Here is a 24,618-nt window from a genome sequence, read left to right as displayed (position 1 = left end):
CTACAATCACAATGAAAGGACCCTGCAACTTCTCTGGCTACACTAACTACAATCACACTGTCAGGACCCTGCAACTTCTCAGGCTACACTAACTACAATCACAATGAAAGGACCCTGCAACTTCTCTGGCTACACTAACTACAATCACACTGTCAGGACCCTGCAACTTCTCAGGCTACACTAACTACAATCACAATGAAAGGACCCTGCAACTTCTCTGGCTACACTAACTACACTAACTACACTAACTACAATCACACTGTCAGGACCCTGCAACTTCTCAGGCTACACTAACTACAATCACACTGTCAGGACCCTGCAACTTCTCAGGCTGCACTAACTACAATCACAATGAAAGGACCCTGCAACTTCTCAGGCTACACTAACTACACTAACTACAATCACACTGTCAGGACCCTGCAACTTCTCAGGCTACACTAACTACAATCACACTGTCAGGACCCTGCAACTTCTCAGGCTACACTAACTACAATCACACTGTCAGGACCCTGCAACTTCTCAGGCTGCACTAACTACAATCACAATGAAAGGACCCTGCAACTTCTCAGGCTACACTAACTACAATCACACTGTCAGGACCCTGCAACTTCTCAGGCTACACTAACTACAATCACACTGTCAGGACCCTGCAACTTCTCAGGCTACACTAACTACAATCACACTGTCAGGACCCTGCAACTTCTCAGGCTGCACTAAGTACAATCACACTGTCAGGACCCTGCAACTTCTCAGGCTACACTAACTACAATCACACTGTCAGGACCCTGCAACTTCTCAGGCTACACTAACTACAATCACACTGTCAGGACCCTGCAACTTCTCAGGCTACACTAACTTCAATCACACTGTCAGGACCCTGCAACTTCTCTGGCTACACTAACTACAATCACAATGAAAGGACCCTGCAACTTCTCAGGCTACACTAACTACACTAACTATACTAACTACAATCACACTGTCAGGACCCTGCAACTTCTCTGGCTACACTAACTACAATCACAATGAAAGGACCCTGCAACTTCTCAGGCTACACTAACTACAATCACACTGTCAGGACCCTGCAACTTCTCAGGCTACACTAACTACAATCACACTGTCAGGACCCTGCAACTTCTCAGGCTACACTAACTTCAATCACACTGTCAGGACCCTGCAACTTCTCAGGCTACACTAACTACAATCACAATGAAAGGACCCTGCAACTTCTCAGGCTACACTAACTACAATCACACTGTCAGGACCCTGCAACTTCTCAGGCTACACTAACTACAATCACACTGTCAGGACCCTGCAACTTCTCAGGCTACACTAACTACAATCACACTGTCAGGACCCTGCAACTTCTCAGGCTACACTAACTACAATCACAATGAAAGGACCCTGCAACTTCTCAGGCTACACTAACTACAATCACACTGTCAGGACCCTGCAACTTCTCAGGCTACACTAACTACAATCACACTGTCAGGACCCTGCAACTTCTCAGGCTACACTAACTACAATCACACTGTCAGGACCCTGCAACTTCTCAGGCTACACTAACTACAATCACACTGTCAGGACCCTGCAACTTCTCAGGCTACACTAACTTCAATCACACTGTCAGGACCCTGCAACTTCTCAGGCTACACTAACTACAATCACAATGAAAGGACCCTGCAACTTCTCAGGCTACACTAACTACAATCACACTGTCAGGACCCTGCAACTTCTCAGGCTACACTAACTACAATCACACTGTCAGGACCCTGCAACTTCTCAGGCTACACTAACTACAATCACACTGTCAGGACCCTGCAACTTCTCAGGCTACACTAACTACAATCACACTGTCAGGACCCTGCAACTTCTCAGGCTACACTAACTACAATCACAATGAAAGGACCCTGCAACTTCTCAGGCTACACTAACTACAATCACACTGTCAGGACCCTGCAACTTCTCAGGCTACACTAACTACAATCACAATGAAAGGACCCTGCAACTTCTCAGGCTACACTAACTACAATCACACTGTCAGGACCCTGCAACTTCTCAGGCTACACTAACTACAATCACAATGAAAGGACCCTGCAACTTCTCAGGCTACACTAAGTACAGTTACTAGAGTTGACGTTTGACTCATGAGTCTTAGTAACAACACTGTCTGTGCGACGTGGGCCTGTACTATCTATACTAACTATTTCTATCGTACCCAGAAACAGTAATACTTCAGTGTTGTAGTAAATAAGAGTGACTGCATTACATTTGTATGGCAGGTTAGGTGTACAGGAGTCTACTTACTTTGAAATGAACAGAGCAACAACAAACAGCAGAGCGAACAGGATGAAGAAAATTCCCAGCAGAATCTGGAGAGAGAGAGAGAGAGAGAGAGAGGAGGAATAGGGAGAGAGAGGGAGAGAGAGAGAGAGAGGGGGAGGGAGAGAGGGGGAGGGAGAGAAAGGGAGGAGGGAGGGGGAATAGGGAGAGAAAGAGAGAGAGAGAGAGGAGGAATAGGGAGAGAAAGAGAGGAAGGAGAGGGAGAGAGAGAGGAGGGAGGGAGAGAGAGAGAGAGGGAGGGGGAGGGAGAGAAAGGGAGGGAGAGAAAGGGAGGAGGGAGGGGGAATAGGGAGAGAAAGAGAGGAGGGAGAGAGAGGAGGGAGATGGAATAGGGAGAGAAAGAGAGGAGGGAGAGAGAGGAGGGAGAGGGAGAGAGAGGAGGGAGAGGGAGAGAAAGAAAGGAGAAAGAGACAAAGAAAGAACGAAAAGGCGAGAGAAAGAGAGAAGATAAAAGAGATGTTATGTTGTTGAAGGCATCAGTCACAAGGGAAGTGTTCGGTATTAATATCCTCCATGCTGTAGACTACATGCAGAGGGGACTGAAACGTGTTAGAATGGCAACTCATGAGCCTTCAGACTTTAACCTAAAGGTCATGTCATTTGTCAAAGCATGGCCATATGGACTGGCCGGGCACAGAGCGCGGTCTGCTACTGCTGCCAAAGGTGACAGGGAGGCGAAACAGAGGCCCAGACCTCTGTTGACTGTGTGTGTGTGTGTGTGTCTGTGAGAGTGTGTGTGTGTGTGTCTGTGAGTGTGTGTCTGTGAGTGTGTGTGTGTCTGTGTGTGTGTGTGTGTGCGTGTCTGAGTGAGTGAGTGTCTCTGTGTGTGTGTGTGTGTGTGTGTGTGTGTGTGTGTGTGTGTGTGTGTGTGTGTGTGTGTGTGTGTGTGTGTGTGTGTGTGTCTGTCTGTCTGCTTGCCAGCCTTCCAGTGGCCCTTCTGGCCTCAGGTCAGCTAAAAATGTCACTTACCAACTTTGGCCACCAGGGGAAAAAATACAGTCAAACACATGTACACACATATGCCAGATACAGGCACTCCACAACACACACACACACACACCAAACACACGCGCACACAGACACAAACACCATGACATTGCTGAACCCAATCACATCTGACAGCCTGTGTTAATCTTCTGGGTCTAACTGTGTCTCCTTCAGAAAATGCTGTCTCTCTGTGAACAACATGTAGTATCCCTGTAATAACCACGGCTGTGTCCCACATGTAGTATCCCTGTAATAACCACGACTGTGTCCCACATGTAGTATCCCTGTAATAACCACGACTGTGTCCCACATGTAGTATCCCTGTAATAACCACGACTGTGTCCCACATGTAGTATCCCTGTAATAACCACGGCTGTGTCCCACATGTAGTATCCCTGTAATAACCACGGCTGTGTCCCACATGTAGTATCCCTGTAATAACCACGGCTGTGTCCCACATGTAGGGTTGCAAAGGCTGTTCCATGGGAAGTCAAGCCTGGGAATTTTGCTTAAGTTCATTCCAAAAAAAGTTAGCTTATAACAGTGAACCTTTTTTTGTGGGATAAACATAAGGCAATTCTAGGTCTTGTGGCATATTTTGGTTAAACTATCCCCAATTCAATGGAGTTGCAACCCTCTACATGCACAGTGCATTCTGCCATCACATGTACAGCTGACTCTCAAGATCTTGCAAAATAATGAGATGGCATTGAGCTGTCTGAGCCAAGGACTACATGCTTTCTGGTAAGTTTTGATAACAATACTGGGTGGGGTGAATATATTTTCTATTACATAAATCATTTTTTTGTTAACTAGTAAATAGTAGCCTACAGCAAAGTGTGTTTAAATAATTTCTATCTTGTTAACAATGTCTGTTAGTTTTTTCTACCATGCGGGTTTTAGCGTGTTTGAGCCTGCTAACTGAGTATCAATTCACCGGTTTCCATACTTTTCATTTTAAACACGTATCTTATCTTACTAAGGAGCTGTTTAATCTAACTGATTAACTATTTATCTGTACATGGAATTTTATTATTTCCTTTTTTACACATTTGTTTCTAATCTTTACAGGAAAATGCCACGGAAACTGTCAGATGTGTAGAGACATTTCACTGCAGCAAATGTAGAAGGAAAAGCTGTGTTCATTTGCAAATACTGTGCCAGATCATATGTGAAGAATGCAACAAAGATGCAGAATCATCTGGCCAAGTGCATAAAGTTCCCTCAGCGTTCACAACAAGCAACCTCTGACAGAAGTCCTTCTACTTGTATTCGATATCAACAGTTCATGGTCCTCCTAGAATCAGACGTTTTTTGACTCAATGGAGGAATGTAGTCAGAGAAATGCTGATGAACGTCTTGCTCGAACTGGTTCACCTCTGACGCTCACAGGCAATGTGTATTGGAAGAGATTTCTGAATGTTCGTCACCCAGCATACACCCCTCCAACCAGACATGCTTTATCAGTCTGTGTGTGTGTGTCTGTGTGTCTGTCTGTGTGTGTGCACGTTCAGGCTGCCCTTCCGTTTTCTCAATATATATTGATTGGCAGGGTATTGAAGAGAGATGGCCCTCGCCTATCATTTTTTAATAGAGAGAAAGAAAGAGTGAGAGGTGCCTCCATCCCCTCTATGATAATGACCAGACAGTATGTGTAGAGATGGCTCGGTCAGAGGGTTCATCTGTCTGGATCAGTCATGTAGTCTTTCGTCTGCCTGGATTGCCAGATGGGTGGGGATCGCCATTTTGGGACAAGTGAAATAGTTCCATTGTGCCAGACAAGTTCAATCAAGCACAGATAAAGCATTTTAAATGATTTTAAATAGTATTTGAAGCAAGATCTGCTCTGCACTGGGAGAAGGGCTTTGTCTGTATCAGACAGGAGATGGTACGGGAGGCTACTGTATGATGTTGTTATACCGTTCTCTCTCTGTCTGTCTGTGTCTGTGTCTGTGTCTGTGTGTGTGTGTGTGTGTGTGTGTGTGTGTGTGTGTGTAAACCCCACCACAAGGCCTTTGGTACAGCACAGAGGAGCAGACTAAACCCCACTACAAGGCCTTTGGTCCAGCACAGAGGAGCAGACTAAACCCCACTACAAGGCCTTTGGTCCAGCACAGAGGAGCAGACTAAACCCCATTACAAGGCCTTTGGCCCGGCACAGAGGACTAGACTAAACCCCACTACAAGGCCTTTGGCCCGGCACAGAGGAGCAGACTAAACCCCACCACAAGGCCTTTGGTCCGGTACAGAGGAGCAGACTAAACCCCACCACAAGGCCTTTGGCCCGGCACAGAGAAGCAGACTAAACCCCACTACAAGGCCTTTCGCCAGGCACAGAGGAGCAGACTAAACCCCGGCACAGATGAGCAGACTAAACCCCACCACAAGGCCTTTGGCCCGGCACAGAGGAGCAACAGTAATTCTACAAGCTGAGCTGTGTTGCAGTGTTGACAGCAGCCTCTGAGACACACTTCAAGGCTGTCATTGTGTTCCACTTTACATAGTGTTCTATCGGTGTGATGCCACATCTTCCAGGGAACGTTAGCTGCCAGGCAACACAATGTTAGTTACAGGAAGGTAGGCCAACAAATTACATTATTTAAGTAGGTTTATAAAGACAATATATGTATAGATAGTTTAAGTTTATACATCTGTAACAAACAGTGATTGTTATTTTGGATCTGCAAAATAGCGAGCTTGTGTTACCGAATAGTGTAGGCATAAATGCTGAATTGTGCGCCATGGAACAAAGACATCTCCGGTATCTAGACTGAGGCTGTATTGAGGCTATGTATCTGAGCATGGACTGGGGCCATCTATTAAACGTTACTGATCACTGCAACAGAGACAGCAGACTACCTGGAGCAAGGAGAAGTGGTCCCTGTTCTCCATTCACACACACACACACACACACACACACACACACACACACACACACACAGAGACAGAGACAGCAGACTACCTGGAGCAAGGAGAAGTGGTCCCTGTTCTCCATTCACACACACACACACACACACACAGAGACAGAGACAGAGACAGCAGACTACCTGGAGCAAGGAGAAGTGGTCCCTGTTCTCCATTCACACACACACACACACACACAGAGACAGAGACAGCAGACTACCTGGAGCAAGGAGAAGTGGTCCCTGTTCTCCATTCACACACACACACACACAGAGACAGAGACAGCAGACTACCTGGAGCAAGGAGAAGTGGTCCCTGTTCTCCATTCACACACACACACACACACACAGAGACAGAGACAGCAGACTACCTGGAGCAAGGAGAAGTGGTCCCTGTTCTCCATTCACACACACACACACACACACACAGAGACAGAGACAGCAGACTACCTGGAGCAAGGAGAAGTGGTCCCTGTTCTCCATTCACACACACACACACACACACACACACAGAGACAGAGACAGCAGACTACCTGGAGCAAGGAGAAGTGGTCCCTGTTCTCCATTCACACACACACACACACACACAGAGACAGAGACAGCAGACTACCTGGAGCAAGGAGAAGTGGTCCCTGTTCTCCATTCACACACACACACACACACACAGAGACAGAGACAGCAGACTACCTGGAGCAAGGAGAAGTGGTCCCTGTTCTCCATTCACACACACACACACACACACAGAGACAGAGACAGAGACAGCAGACTACCTGGAGCAAGGAGAAGTGGTCCATGTTCTCCATTCACACACACACACACACACAGAGACAGAGACAGAGACAGCAGACTACCTGGAGCAAGGAGAAGTGGTCCCTGTTCTCCATTCACACACACACACACACACACACAGAGACAGAGACAGCAGACTACCTGGAGCAAGGAGAAGTGGTCCCTGTTCTCCATTCACACACACACACACACACACACAGAGACAGAGACAGAGACAGCAGACTACCTGGAGCAAGGAGAAGTGGTCCCTGTTCTCCATTCACACACACACACACACACACACAGAGACAGAGACAGCAGACTACCTGGAGCAAGGAGAAGTGGTCCCTGCTCTCCATTCACCTCGACAGACAGACAGACAGACAGACAGACAGCCTGGGTGGCTGAATAACACATCCTGGAGCATTTATCTGCCTTTCTGATACACCAAGATTATACCAAGAAGCTCTGTTTCTGTCCAAGATCACCCACCAACATCATACAGACAGGTACAGTATGGACTGGCTGGTGGGCAGACATGAGCTGGTGTGAAGGTAAATGTTATTGTCTGAGGTGAAGTTACATGGTTATCAGCTAAGCTAATTAACTAATTATCAACCAATTAGTGAATTAGGCCTCATTAAAGTCTCTCTAGGCTCATCAGGGAAGCAGATGACAAAATGCAATGCAAAATGCAATACAAAAACATCCATCAAGATTAAGTCATCAGATTGAGTTCACTACGGTCACTCACAAACACGCCTGTCTGTCAATCATCCAAATGTATTTATGAAGCCATTTTAACACCAATACTGGTTACGTAATGTGACCGACACACAGACAGACACTAAGGCATTAAAGCAACCACAGCAGAAGCGTGTGCAGGGCTCTACGCTGGCCTTTTTAACAAGGAGCACGTGTGTGACTGAATTGAAAAATGGAAGCGCACACAAATACATTTAGGAGCACAATAAAAAAGATGAGGTAATAAAGCCAGAATCTTTCATTTTTCTAGGCGCACTGGTGCTCCTAAATAACATGTCCAGGGTACACAGCAAAATATTTAAGAGCATATGCAAGTAAAATGGTTGCACTGTAGAGCCCTGCTGTGTGAGAGAAACAGAGAAATACCGGTAGGTAACTCTGCTCCGGAAGGATCCCTGCCTGGCACTTGGTGCTCCCAAAGAGCAAGAAGTATAATCTAACACGTCTAGGTGTAATATAATCTAACACGTCTAGGTGTGATATAATCTAACACGTCTAGGTGTAATATAATCTAACACGTCTAGGTGTAATATAATCTAACACGTCTAGGTGTGATATAATCTAACATGTTATAATCTAACACATCTATGTGTAATATAATCTAACACATCTAGGTGTAATATGATCTAACACGTCTAGGTGTAATATAATCTAACACGTCTAGGTGTAATATAATCTAACACATCTAGGTGTAATATAATCTAACACGTCTAGGTGTAATATAATCTAACACGTCTAGGTGTAATATAATCTAACACATCTAGGTGTAATATAATCTAACATGTCTAGGTGTAATATAATCTAACACGTCTAGGTGTAATATAATCTAACACGTCTAGGTGTAATATAATCTAACACGTCTAGGTGTAATATAATCTAACACGTCTAGGTGTAATATAATCTAACACATCTAGGTGTAATATAATCTAACACATCTAGGTGTAATATAATCTAACACGTCTAGGTGTAATATAATCTAACATGTCTAGGTGTAATATAATCTAACACATCTAGGTGTAATATAATCTAACACGTCTAGGTGTAATATAATCTAACATGTCTAGGTGTAATATAATCTAACACGTCTAGGTGTAATATAATCTAACACATCTAGGTGTAATATAATCTAACACATCTAGGTGTAATATAATCTAACACATCTAGGTGTAATATAATCTAACACGTCTAGGTGTAATATAATCTAACATGTCTAGGTGTAATATAATCTAACACGTCTAGGTGTAATATAATCTAACACGTCTAGGTGTAATATAATCTAACACATCTAGGTGTAATATAATCTAACACGCCTAGGTGTAATATAATCTAACACGTCTAGGTGTAATATAATCTAACACGTCTAGGTGTAATATAATCTAACACGTCTAGGTGTAATATAATCTAACACGTCTAGGTGTAATATAATCTAACACGTCTAGGTGTAATATAATCTAACACGTCTAGGTGTAATATAATCTAACACGTCTAGGTGTAATATAATCTAACACGTCTAGGTGTAATATAATCTAACACGTCTAGGTGTAATATAATCTAACACGTCTGGTGTAATATAATCTAACACGTCTAGGTGTAATATAATCTAACACATCTAGGTGTAATATAATCTAACACGTCTAGGTGTAATATAATCTAACACGTCTAGGTGTAATATAATCTAACTCGTCTAGGTGTAATATAATCTAACACGTCTAGGTGTAATATAATCTAACACGTCTAGGTGTAATATAATCTAACACGTCTGGTGTAATATAATCTAACACGTCTAGGTGTAATATAATCTAACACGTCTAGGTGTAATATAATCTAACACGTCTAGGTGTAATATAATCTAACACGTCTAGGTGTAATATAATCTAACACGTCTAGGTGTAATATAATCTAACACGTCTAGGTGTAATATAATCTAACACGTCTAGGTGTAATATAATCTAACACGTCTAGGTGTAATATAATCTAACACGTCTAGGTGTAATATAATCTAACATGTCTAGGTGTAATATAATCTAACACGTCTAGGTGTAATATAATCTAACACGTCTAGGTGTAATATAATCTAACACGTCTAGGTGTAATATAATCTAACATGTCTAGGTGTAATATAATCTAACACGTCTAGGTGTAATATAATCTAACATGTCTAGGTGTAATATAATCTAACACGTCTAGGTGTAATATAATCTAACATGTCTAGGTGTAATATAATCTAACACGTCTAGGTGTAATATAATCTAACACGTCTAGGTGTAATATAATCTAACATGTCTAGGTGTAATATAATCTAACACGTCTAGGTGTAATATAATCTAACATGTCTAGGTGTAATATAATCTAACACGTCTAGGTGTAATATAATCTAACACGTCTAGGTGTAATATAATCTAACACGTCTAGGTGTAATATAATCTAACATGTTATAATCTAACACATCTATGTGTAATATAATCTAACACGTCTAGGTGTAATATAATCTAACACGTCTAGGTGTAATATAATCTAACATGTTATAATCTAACACGTCTAGGTGTAATATAATCTAACACGTCTAGGTGTAATATAATCTAACACGTCTAGGTGTAATATAATCTAACACATCTAGGTGTAATATAATCTAACACGTATAGGTGTAATATAATCTAACACATCTAGGTGTAATATAATCTAACACGTATAGGTGTAATATAATCTAACACATCTAGGTGTAATATAATCTAACACGTCTAGGTGTAATATAATCTAACACGTCTAGGTGTAACATAATCTAACACACCTGGTGTAATATGATCTAACACGTCTAGGTGTAATATAATCTAACACGTCTAGGTGTGATATAATCTAACACGTCTAGGTGTAATATAATCTAACACGTCTAGGTGTAATATAATCTAACACGTCTAGGTGTAATATAATCTAACACATCTATGTGTAATATAATCTAACACGTCTAGGTGTAATATAATCTAACACGTCTAGGTGTAATATAATCTAACACGTCTAGGTGTAATATAATCTAACACGTCTAGGTGTAATATAATCTAACACGTCTAGGTGTGATATAATCTAACACGTCTAGGTGTAATATAATCTAACACGTCTAGGTGTAATATAATCTAACACGTCTAGGTGTGATATAATCTAACATGTTATAATCTAACACATCTATGTGTAATATAATCTAACACATCTAGGTGTAATATGATCTAACACGTCTAGGTGTAATATAATCTAACACGTCTAGGTGTAATATAATCTAACACATCTAGGTGTAATATAATCTAACACGTCTAGGTGTAATATAATCTAACACGTCTAGGTGTAATATAATCTAACACATCTATGTGTAATATAATCTAACACATCTAGGTGTAATATAATCTAACACGCCTAGGTGTAATATAATCTAACACGTCTAGGTGTAATATAATCTAACACGTCTAGGTGTAATATAATCTAACACGTCTAGGTGTAATATAATCTAACACGTCTAGGTGTAATATAATCTAACACGTCTAGGTGTAATATAATCTAACACGTCTAGGTGTAATATAATCTAACACGTCTAGGTGTAATATAATCTAACACGTCTAGGTGTAATATAATCTAACACGTCTGGTGTAATATAATCTAACACGTATAGGTGTAATATAATCTAACACATCTAGGTGTAATATAATCTAACACGTCTAGGTGTAATATAATCTAACACGTCTAGGTGTAATATAATCTAACTCGTCTAGGTGTAATATAATCTAACACGTCTAGGTGTAATATAATCTAACACGTCTAGGTGTAATATAATCTAACACGTCTGGTGTAATATAATCTAACACGTCTAGGTGTAATATAATCTAACACGTCTAGGTGTAATATAATCTAACACGTCTAGGTGTAATATAATCTAACACGTCTAGGTGTAATATAATCTAACACGTCTAGGTGTAATATAATCTAACACGTCTAGGTGTAATATAATCTAACACGTCTAGGTGTAATATAATCTAACACGTCTAGGTGTAATATAATCTAACACGTCTAGGTGTAATATAATCTAACATGTCTAGGTGTAATATAATCTAACACGTCTAGGTGTAATATAATCTAACACGTCTAGGTGTAATATAATCTAACACGTCTAGGTGTAATATAATCTAACATGTCTAGGTGTAATATAATCTAACACGTCTAGGTGTAATATAATCTAACATGTCTAGGTGTAATATAATCTAACACGTCTAGGTGTAATATAATCTAACATGTCTAGGTGTAATATAATCTAACACGTCTAGGTGTAATATAATCTAACACGTCTAGGTGTAATATAATCTAACATGTCTAGGTGTAATATAATCTAACACGTCTAGGTGTAATATAATCTAACATGTCTAGGTGTAATATAATCTAACACGTCTAGGTGTAATATAATCTAACACGTCTAGGTGTAATATAATCTAACACGTCTAGGTGTAATATAATCTAACATGTTATAATCTAACACATCTATGTGTAATATAATCTAACACGTCTAGGTGTAATATAATCTAACACGTCTAGGTGTAATATAATCTAACATGTTATAATCTAACACGTCTAGGTGTAATATAATCTAACACGTCTAGGTGTAATATAATCTAACACGTCTAGGTGTAATATAATCTAACACATCTAGGTGTAATATAATCTAACACGTATAGGTGTAATATAATCTAACACATCTAGGTGTAATATAATCTAACACGTATAGGTGTAATATAATCTAACACATCTAGGTGTAATATAATCTAACACGTCTAGGTGTAATATAATCTAACACGTCTAGGTGTAACATAATCTAACACACCTGGTGTAATATGATCTAACACGTCTAGGTGTAATATAATCTAACACGTCTAGGTGTGATATAATCTAACACGTCTAGGTGTAATATAATCTAACACGTCTAGGTGTAATATAATCTAACACGTCTAGGTGTAATATAATCTAACACATCTATGTGTAATATAATCTAACACGTCTAGGTGTAATATAATCTAACACGTCTAGGTGTAATATAATCTAACACGTCTAGGTGTAATATAATCTAACACGTCTAGGTGTAATATAATCTAACACGTCTAGGTGTAATATAATCTAACATGTCTAGGTGTAATATAATCTAACACGTCTAGGTGTAATATAATCTAACACGTCTAGGTGTGATATAATCTAACACGTCTAGGTGTAATATAATCTAACACGTCTAGGTGTAATATAATCTAACACGTCTAAGTGTAATATAATCTAACACGTCTAGGTGTAATATAATCTAACACGTCTAGGTGTGATATAATCTAACATGTCTGGTGTAATATAATCTAACATGTTATAATCTAACACATCTATGTGTAATATAATCTAACACGTCTAGGTGTAATATAATCTAACACGTCTGGTGTAATATAATCTAACACGTCTAGGTGTAATATAATCTAACACGTCTGGTGTAATATAATCTAACATGTTATAATCTAACACATCTATGTGTAATATAATCTAACACGTCTAGGTGTAATATAATCTAACACGTCTAGGTGTAATATAATCTAACACGTCTAGGTGTAATATAATCTAACACGTCTAGGTGTAATATAATCTAACACGTATAGGTGTAATATAATCTAACACGTCTAGGTGTAATATAATCTAACACGTCTAGGTGTGATATAATCTAACACGCCTAGGTGTAATATAATCTAACACGTCTAGGTGTAATATAATCTAACACGTCTAGGTGTAATATAATCTAACACGTCTAGGTGTAATATAATCTAACACGTCTAGGTGTGATATAATCTAACACGTCTAGGTGTAATATAATCTAACACGTCTGGTGTAATATAATCTAACATGTTATAATCTAACACATCTATGTGTAATATAATCTAACACGTCTAGGTGTAATATAATCTAACACGTCTAGGTGTAATATAATCTAACACGTCTAGGTGTGATATAATCTAACACGCCTAGGTGTAATATAATCTAACACGTCTAGGTGTAATATAATCTAACACGTCTAGGTGTAATATAATCTAACACGTCTAGGTGTGATATAATCTAACACGCCTAGGTGTAATATAATCTAACACGTCTAGGTGTAATATAATCTAACACGTCTAGGTGTAATATAATCTAACACGTATAGGTGTAATATAATCTAACACGTCTAGGTGTGATATAATCTAACACGCCTAGGTGTAATATAATCTAACACGTCTAGGTGTAATATAATCTAACACGTCTAGGTGTAATATAATCTAACACGTCTAGGTGTAATATAATCTAACACGTCTAGGTGTAATATAATCTAACACGTATAGGTGTAATATAATCTAACACGTCTAGGTGTAATATAATCTAACACGTCTAGGTGTGATATAATCTAACACGTCTAGGTGTGATATAATCTAACACGCCTAGGTGTAATATAATCTAACACGTCTAGGTGTAATATAATCTAACACGTCTAGGTGTAATATAATCTAACACGTCTAGGTGTGATATAATCTAACACGTCTAGGTGTGATATAATCTAACACGTCTAGGTGTAATAAAATCTAACACGTCTATGTGTAATATAATCTAACACGTCTAGGTGTAATATAATCTAACACGTCTAGGTGTAATATAATCTAACACGTCTGGTGTAATATAATCTAACATGTTATAATCTAACACATCTATGTGTAATATAATCTAACACGTCTAGGTGTAGTATAATCTAACACGTCTAGGTGTAATATAATCTAACACGTCTAGGTGTGATATAATCTAACATGTTATAATCTAACACATCTATGTGTAATATAATCTAACACGTCTAGGTGTAATATAATCTAACACGTCTAGGTGTAATATAATCTAACACGTCTAGGTGTAATATAATCTAACACGTCTAGGTGTAATATAATCTAACACGTCTAGGTGTAATATAATCTAACACGTCTAGGTGTAATATAATCTAACACGTCCAGGTGTAATATAATCTAACACGTCTAGGTGTAATATAATCTAACACGTCTAGGTGTAATATAATCTAACACGTCTAGGTGTAATATAATCTAACACGTCTAGGTGTGATATAATCTAACACGCCTAGGTGTAATATAATCTAACACGTCTAGGTGTAATATAATCTAACACGTCTAGGTGTAATATAATCTAACACGTCTAGGTGTAATATAATCTAACACGTCTAGGTGTGATATAATCTAACACGTCTAGGTGTAATATAATCTAACACGTCTGGTGTAATATAATCTAACACGTCTAGGTGTAATAAAATCTAACACATCTATGTGTAATATAATCTAACACGTCTAGGTGTAATATAATCTAACACGTCTAGGTGTAATATAATCTAACACGTCTGGTGTGATATAATCTAACATGTTATAATCTAACACATCTATGTGTAATATAATCTAACACGTCTAGGTGTAATATAATCTAACACGTATAGGTGTAATATAATCTAACACGTCTAGGTGTAATATAATCTAACATGTCTAGGTGTAATATAATCTAACACGTCTAGGTGTGATATAATCTAACACGTCTAGGTGTAATAAAATCTAACACATCTATGTGTAATATAATCTAACACGTCTAGGTGTAATATAATCTAACACGTCTAGGTGTAATATAATCTAACATGTTATAATCTAACACATCTATGTGTAATATAATCTAACACGTCTAGGTGTAGTATAATCTAACACGTCTAGGTGTAATATAATCTAACACGTCTAGGTGTGATATAATCTAACATGTTATAATCTAACACATCTATGTGTAATATAATCTAACACGTCTAGGTGTAATATAATCTAACACGTATAGGTGTAATATAATCTAACACGTCTAGGTGTAATATAATCTAACACGTCTAGGTGTAATATAATCTAACACGTCTAGGTGTAATATAATCTAACACATCTAGGTGTAATATAATCTAACACGTCTAGGTGTAATATAATCTAACACGTCTAGGTGTAATATAATCTAACACGTCTAGGTGTAATATAATCTAACACATCTATGTGTAATATAATCTAACACGTCTAGGTGTAGTATAATCTAACACGTCTAGGTGTAATATAATCTAACACGTCTAGGTGTGATATAATCTAACATGTTATAATCTAACACATCTATGTGTAATATAATCTAACACGTCTAGGTGTAATATAATCTAACACGTATAGGTGTAATATAATCTAACACGTCTAGGTGTAATATAATCTAACATGTCTAGGTGTAATATAATCTAACACGTCTAGGTGTGATATAATCTAACACGTCTAGGTGTAATAAAATCTAACACATCTATGTGTAATATAATCTAACACGTCTAGGTGTAATATAATCTAACACGTCTAGGTGTAATATAATCTAACATGTTATAATCTAACACATCTATGTGTAATATAATCTAACACGTCTAGGTGTAGTATAATCTAACACGTCTAGGTGTAATATAATCTAACACGTCTAGGTGTGATATAATCTAACATGTTATAATCTAACACATCTATGTGTAATATAATCTAACACGTCTAGGTGTAATATAATCTAACACGTATAGGTGTAATATAATCTAACACGTCTAGGTGTAATATAATCTAACACGTCTAGGTGTAATATAATCTAACACGTCTAGGTGTAATATAATCTAACACATCTAGGTGTAATATAATCTAACACGTCTAGGTGTAATATAATCTAACACGTCTAGGTGTAATATAATCTAACACGTCTAGGTGTAATATAATCTAACACATCTAGGTGTAATATAATCTAACACGTCTAGGTGTAATATAATCTAACACGTCTAGGTGTAATATAATCTAACACGTCTAGGTGTAATATAATCTAACACGTCTAGGTGTAATATAATCTAACACGTCTAGGTGTAATATAATCTAACACATCTAGGTGTAATATAATCTAACACGTCTAGGTGTAATATAATCTAACACATCTAGGTGTAATATAATCTAACACGTCTAGGTGTAATATAATCTAACACGTCTGGTGTAATATAATCTAACACATCTAGGTGTAATATAATCTAACACGTCTAGGTGTAATATAATCTAACACGTCTAGGTGTAATATAATCTAACACGTCTGGTGTAATATAATCTAACACATCTAGGTGTAATATAATCTAACACGTCTAGGTGTAATATAATCTAACACGTCTAGGTGTAATATAATCTAACACGTCTAGGTGTAATATAATCTAACACGTCTGGTGTAATATAATCTAACACATCTAGGTGTAATATAATCTAACACGTCTAGGTGTAATATAATCTAACACGTCTATGTGTAATATAATCTAACACGTCTAGGTGTAATATAATCTAACACGTCTAGGTGTAATATAATCTAACATGTCTAGGTGTAATATAATCTAACACGTCTAGGTGTAATATAATCTAACACGTCTAGGTGTAATATAATCTAACACGTCTAGGTGTGATATAATCTAACACGTCTAGGTGTAATATAATCTAACACGTCTAGGTGTAATATAATCTAACACGTCTAGGTGTAATATAATCTAACACGTCTAGGTGTAATATAATCTAACATGTTATAATCTAACACGTCTAGGTGTAATATAATCTAACACGTCTAGGTGTAATATAATCTAACACGTCTAGGTGTAATATAATCTAACACGTCTGGTGTAATATAATCTAACATGTCAGGTGATCAACACACAGCCAATCAGACACTAACACATGACAGGTGATCAACACACAGCCAATCAGACACTAACACATGTCAGGTGATCAACACACAGCCTATCAGACACTAACACATGTCAGGTGATCAACACACAGCCAATCAGACACTAACACATGTCAGGTGATCAACACACAGCCAATCAGACACCAACACATGACAGCAGTGGAAACAGAAGAGCCAGTAGACTGGTAGGTAGTGTAGCTCTGCTCTTGGGCTCCCTGCTCATCGTTCCTGGCTGGTGCCTGGACATACAGTAGATATATCTGCCATCTCATTACTGTGTAGATGTGAGTTTGGGGAGTGTCATTAGGACTGGCCCCCCTCGGTTAAAGACACACTGTTACAGAAGCTAGCCAGCTGCTTTAACGTTTCATTAGAGCTTGCGAATAAACAGTGGGCCTGTGGAGATATAAACTGGGAGAGGATGAACGGTGGGGAGGATTGTGACACGTGAACCACAGAGAGACACTGAGGTTGGAACACAGAATGAATGACTATATAATATGAAGGTCTTTTTATGCCATTAGGAGTCTGTGCTGTTCAGTGGGCCTGTGGAGATGTAAACTGGGAGAGGATGAACGATGGGGAGGATTGTGACACGTGAACCAAGAGAGGGAGGTTGGAAGGCTTTCTATTCTATTCCATTTTATTATCTTCCATTCTACTCTGTGCTGTCCTCAAAATGTGACCTGTTAGAGAATGAATGGTGGGGAGGAGGAGTCTAACACTTGAACCATTGTGACCTGTTAGAGAATGAATGGTGGGGAGGAGGAGTCTAACACTTGAACCATTGTGACCTGTTAGAGAATGAATGGTGGGTAGGAGGAGTCTAACACTTGAACCATTGTGACCTGTTAGAGAATGAATGGTGGGTAGGAGGAGTCTAACACTTGAACCATTGTGACCTGTTAGAGAATGAATGGTGGGGAGGAGGAGTCTAACACTTGAACCATTGTGACCTGTTAGAGAATGAATGGTGGGGAGGAGGAGTCTAACACTTGAACCATTGTGACCTGTTAGAGAATGAATGGTGGGGAGGAGGAGTCTAACACTTGAACCATTGTGACCTGTTAGAGAATGAATGGTGGGGAGGAGGAGTCTAACACTTGAACCATTGTGACCTGTTAGAGAATGAATGGTGGGTAGGAGGAGTCTAACACTTGAACCATTGTGACCTGTTAGAGAATGAATGGTGGGGAGGAGGAGTCTAACACTTGAACCATTGTCAAGACAGGTAGGTTGGAACCATTAGAACGGTCGGGGGGCAACAGGGGAACTGCAGTGGGGTCACCCCCAAAACAATGTATAATAACATACGTTTTTTTAGAAAGATAATTTGACTGAGTAAATTCATTTATTGGTTTTGTTTTCATTTTGATAAGAGATGAAAATGTAATGAAGGTTATTCATTGCTGTAAAAATGAACATGTGTTATTAGATTTGGGGTGGCGATACATTCTGAACATGTTTGAGATCCAATATAATACTTTGTGTTCTGTGTTTAATTATTTGGTTTAAAGATAGAAATTGAATGACTATAATATAATGACTATGTGTTAGTGTTTCTATGGTTCGGGAGGCTTTCCATGCAGATCTAAAACTGGCTCTAAAAACATTTAGGAGACAACAAGTCCAAGAAAATAATATTGGACTGATTTGTTGGACTGGTGACTACAGCTTGGTGAACACAGCCTGGTGACTACAGCCCGGTGAACACAGCCCGGTGAACACAGCCCGGTGAACACAGCCTGGTGAACACAGCCTGGTGACTACAGCCTGGTGAACACAGCCTGGTGACTACAGCCCGGTGAACACAGCCCGGTGAACACAGCCCGGTGAACACAGCCTGGTGAACACAGCCTGGTGACTACAGCCCGGTGAACACAGCCCGGTGAACACAGCCTGGTGAACACAGCCTGGTGACTACAGCCCGGTGAACACAACCTGGTGAACACAGCCTGGTGAACACAGCCTGGTGACTACAGCCTGGTGACTACAGCCTGGTGACTACAGCCTGGTGAACACAGCCTGGTGAACACAGCCTGGTGAACACAGCCTGGTGAACACAGCCTGGTGAACACAGCCTGGTGAACACAGCCTGGTGAACACAGCAATGTTGACTTAATCTTGAATGAATCCCATAGCTAGCATATGGCTGGCTATCTTTCATTTGGACAGGTGTACGTGTTTCTTGAAGTATTAGATGTTTGGTAGTGACACTTCTTAAAAATACATGAAGATTTTCCAACTTGCTCCTCATTTTCTCCAGAATGCTTGCAGACAGACTACTCACCATGTGGCCGTAGTGTGGAGAGGGATGCAATCCCATCAAAAAGGTGGACAGCATTTTTTTTGAGAAAGATGTTTAAAAATAAACAGAACTAATAAATAGATCAGCATTGTTAAATGTATTGATAGAACGACTCAAGATGTTGTAACGATATAAAGATGTTGTAACGAAAAAATCTAAAATCATGAATTGCTTATTTTTCAAACAAAGTTTAGGAGTCAGGGTTTGGGACAGCCACCTCTCAATAGAAATCTGTGTATAAACAATGCAGTTTAATTATATTAATGTAACGATATATTTGTTATTGCCTCAGATTTAATTAGACCATATACTGACGTAAATACATTTCCTACGTTTTTTTAGGGGTGGTACTGCAATTTGCACCAGTTCTGTAGAAAATACCTACATAGGGAATAGGGAACCATTTGGGATGCACTTTAAATGATGTGTTGACTCATAATCAGTGTGTCTCTTCCTAGTTACTGTATGGAACAGATGACAAGATAAGCATAGTTCTTCATCACAGGGAGGGAGGTAGGTAGGTAGGTGGGTGGGTGGGTTGGTAGGGAGGGAGGTAGGTAGGTAGGTAGGTAGGTAGGTAGGTAGGTGGGTGGGTGGGTGGGTGGGTGGGTGGGTGGGTGGGTAGGTAGGTATGTAGGTGGGTGGGTAGTTAGGTAGGTGGGTAGGTAGGTGGGTAGGTGGGTGGGTGGGTGGGTGGGTAGGTGGGTGGGTGGGTGGGTGGGTAGGTGGGTGGGTGGGTGGGTAGGTAGGTGGGTGGGTAGTTAGGTGGGTGGGTGGGTAGGTGGGTGGGTGGGTGGGTGGGTAGGTAGGTATGTAGGTGGGTGGGTAGTTAGGTAGGTGGGTAGGTAGGTGGGTGGGTAGGTGGGTGGGTGGGTGGGTAGGTAGGTAGGTAGGTATGTAGGTGGGTGGGTAGTTAGGTAGGTGGGTAGGTGTCTTTCTAGCCGGTAAAGAGAGATGACAGTGTTACATTATCAGCACACTTATGGAATATTGATTGTTCAATATCTCTTTACTCTCCGATGTAACACCGTATTGGAACCTGTTGAAACTGGAAAATCCATTTAACTTCTCAAAGTGAAAAGTTAAATGACAGACCGGCTTCTGGTTAGATGGGGACCTGAAAGTGTGTTTGTGTGTCTCACCTTGAGTGGTCTGAGGGCAGATCCAACCTTGGTGCAGCAGTGACTCTCTGCTATCTCCAGGTGCCTGCCCCTCCTCTGGAGCACCTAAAGGACCTCAATGAAAACAAGTCTCAATGTGCTGTTGTTCCCTAAACAAGCAGTTAAATAAGCCCTGAGAGATATGAGCCTTGTCTGTGCCAGAACGGACCAGCGTTTGTTCCATTCTCAGTGTTATTACTTATGCATCTTGTCTTGGATGTCTGGTTTTTTAATTGTTATATAAACAAATTGAAACAGAGAGAGATGTTTATAAACAGGGTAAGGTGACCGGGGACAATAGTTTGGTGAAACAGTACAAATACGACCTACACAGATGGATCAACATGGTGAAACAGTACAAATACGACCTACGCAGATGGATCAAGATGGTGAAACAGTACAAATACGACCTACACAGATGGATCAACATGGTGAAACAGTACAAATACGACCTACGCAGATGTATCAACATGGTGAAACAGTACAAATACGACCTACGCAGATGGATCAACATGGTGAAACAGTACAAATACGACCTACGCAGATGGATCAACATGGTGAAACAGTACAAATACGACCTACGCAGATGGATCAACATGGTGAAACAGTACAACTATGACCTACGCAGATGGATCAACATGGTGAAACAGTACAACTACGACCTACGCAGATGGATCAACATGGTGAAACAGTACAAATACGACCTACGCAGATGGATCAACATGGTGAAACAGTACAACTAAGACCTACGCAGATGGATCAACATGGTGAAACAGTACAACTACGACCTACGCAGATGGATCAACATGGTGAAACAGTACAAATACGACCTACGCAGATGGATCAACATGGTGAAACCCAAGTACAGGGACAAAGTAGAGGAGCAATTCAGCGGGTCGGACACAAGGTGTACGTGACTGGGGCTCCTAACGGTCACAGAGTATAAAAACAAATTCAGCCACATTAAGGTCACCACCGCCACCCTACCGCCACCCTACCGGAGGAGCTGAACACCGTTTTCTCCCGGTTTCAGCACAAAGAGCCGCCGAGAACAAAGTGGTCTACACGGAGTACCTATGGAAGTCATTTGAACGTGTTAACCCTCGCAAGACTGCCGGCCACCATCATCCCTGTTCCTAGAACGCAAAAGTAACTCAACTGAGTGACTATCGACCAATAGCACTCACTTCCGTCATCATGAAGTGCTTCTAGAGGCCAGTCAGATCAACTCCTCCTTCCCCAACACACTGGACCGTCTCCAGTTCACCTTCTGCCCTGACAGATCCACGGACCAGGCAATCTGCACCGCACATGACTCTTTTCTCCCCACACCGCCTCAACGGTCACTTACCTGCTGCCCCCACCCCACCCCACCCCAACAGACTTTTGCTCTGCCCCCACCCCAACGGCATTAATCACCGTTACAGTTGTTAATATGCATACTGTAGATACATGTTTTTCTAATGCATTGGACTTGGTCTCCCCACCTCCTCAATTGTCATGCTGCTCCCCCTATGGTTCAGGTAACCCTGAACATGTGACTATTAAACACTGAATCTGAACAACAATCCCTCCTGTAACCCTGAACATGTGACTATTAAACACTGAATCTGAACAACAATCCCACCTGTAACCCTGAACATGTGACTATTAAACACTGAATCTGAACAACAATCCCACCTGTAACCCTGAACATGTGACTATTAAACCCTCTGAATCTGAACAACAATCCCACCTGTAACCCTGAACATGTGTTTATAAAAACACTCTGAATCTGAACAACAATCCCACCTGTAACCCTGAACATGTGACTATTAAACACTGAATCTGAACAACAATCCCTCCTGTAACCCTGAACATGTGACTATAAAACACTGAATCTGAACAACAATCCCTCCTGTAACCCTGAACATGTGACTATAAAACACTGAATCTGAACAACAATCCCTCCTGTAACCCTGAACATGTGACTATAAAACACTGAATCTGAACAACAATCCCTCCTGTAACCCTGAACATGTGACTATAAAACACTGAATCTGAACAACAATCCCTCCTGTAACCCTGAACATGTGTTTATAAAAACACTCTGAATCTGAACAACAATCCCACCTGTAACCCTGAACATGTGACTATTAAACACTGAATCTGAACAACAATCACACCTGTAACCCTGAACATGTGACTATTAAACACTGAATCTGAACAACAATCACACCTGTAACCCTGAACATGTGACTATTAAACACTGAATCTGAACAACAATCCCTCCTGTAACCCTGAACATGTGACTATTAAACCCTCTGAATCTGAACAACAATCCCTCCTGTAACCCTGAACATGTGACTATTAAACACTGAATCAGAACAACAATCCCTCCTGTAACCCTGAACATGTGACTATTAAACACTGAATCTGAACAACAATCCCTCCTGTAACCCTGAACATGTGACTATTAAACACTGAATCAGAACAACAATCCCTCCTGTAACCCTGAACATGTGACTATTAAACACTGAATCTGAACAACAATCCCTCCTGTAACCCTGAACATGTGACTATTAAACACTGAATCTGAACAACAATCCCACCTGTAACCCTGAACATGTGACCATTAAACACACTGAATCTGAACAACAATCCCACCTGTAACCCTGAACATGTGACTATTAAACCCTCTGAATCTGAACAACAATCCCTCCTGTAACCCTGAACATGTGACTATTAAACTCTGAATCTGAACAACAATCACACCTGTAACCCTGAACATGTGACTATTAAACCCTCTGAATCTGAACAACAATCCCACCTGTAACCCTGAATATGTGACTATTAAACACTGAATCTGAACCACAATCCCACCTGTAACCCTGAACATGTGACCATTAAACCCTCTGAATCTGAACAACAATCCCACCTGTAACCCTGAACATGTGACTATTAAACACTCTGAATCTGAACAACAATCCCACCTGTAACCCTGAACATGTGACTATAAAACACACTGAATCTGAACAACAATCCCACCTGTAACCCTGAACATGTGACTATTAAACACTCTGAATCTGAACAACAATCCCACCTGTAACCCTGAACATGTGACTATTAAACCCTCTGAATCTGAACAACAATCCCACCTGTAACCCTGAACATGTGACTATTAAACACTCTGAATCTGAACAACAATCCCTCCTGTAACCCTGAACATGTGACTATTAAACACTGAATCTGAACAACAATCACACCTGTAACCCTGAACATGTGACTATTAAACACTGAATCTGAACAACCATCCCTCCTGTAACCCTGAACATGTGACTATTAAACACTGAATCAGAACAACAATCCCTCCTGTAACCCTGAACATGTGACTATTAAACCCTCTGAATCTGAACAACAATCCCTCCTGTAACCCTGAACATGTGACTATTAAACACTGAATCTGGACAACAATCCCTCCTGTAACCCTGAACATGTGACTATTAAACCCTCTGAATCTGAACAACAATCCCTCCTGTAACCCTGAACATGTGACTATTAAACACTGAATCTGAACAACAATCCCACC

The 24,618-nt window shown here is 40.0% G+C and overlaps 1 protein-coding gene across 3 annotated transcripts in view; it reads right to left on the bottom strand.

Annotated features, from left to right (window-relative positions):
* Positions 1-24,618, bottom strand: part of LOC110516668 (lysosomal cobalamin transport escort protein LMBD1) — a 261,287-nt gene that overhangs the window by 93,040 nt on the left and 143,629 nt on the right. For 2 of the 3 annotated variants that reach the window (XM_036960939.1, XM_036960940.1), the window contains exons 10-11: positions 21,033-21,116; positions 2,305-2,369 (exon numbers count right to left, since the gene is read on the bottom strand). In XM_036960939.1, coding sequence (XP_036816834.1) covers positions 2,305-2,369; positions 21,033-21,116 — 149 coding nt within the window. The remainder of the gene's footprint in view (positions 1-2,304; positions 2,370-21,032; positions 21,117-24,618) is intronic. The other variant, XM_036960941.1, reaches the window with a different exon arrangement.

Source organism: Oncorhynchus mykiss, chromosome 23, assembly GCF_013265735.2.
Source record: "Oncorhynchus mykiss isolate Arlee chromosome 23, USDA_OmykA_1.1, whole genome shotgun sequence".
NCBI lineage: Eukaryota > Metazoa > Chordata > Actinopteri > Salmoniformes > Salmonidae > Oncorhynchus > Oncorhynchus mykiss.
Note: the sequence above shows the minus strand (reverse complement) of the source record. Positions and strands in the feature narration are given on the sequence as shown.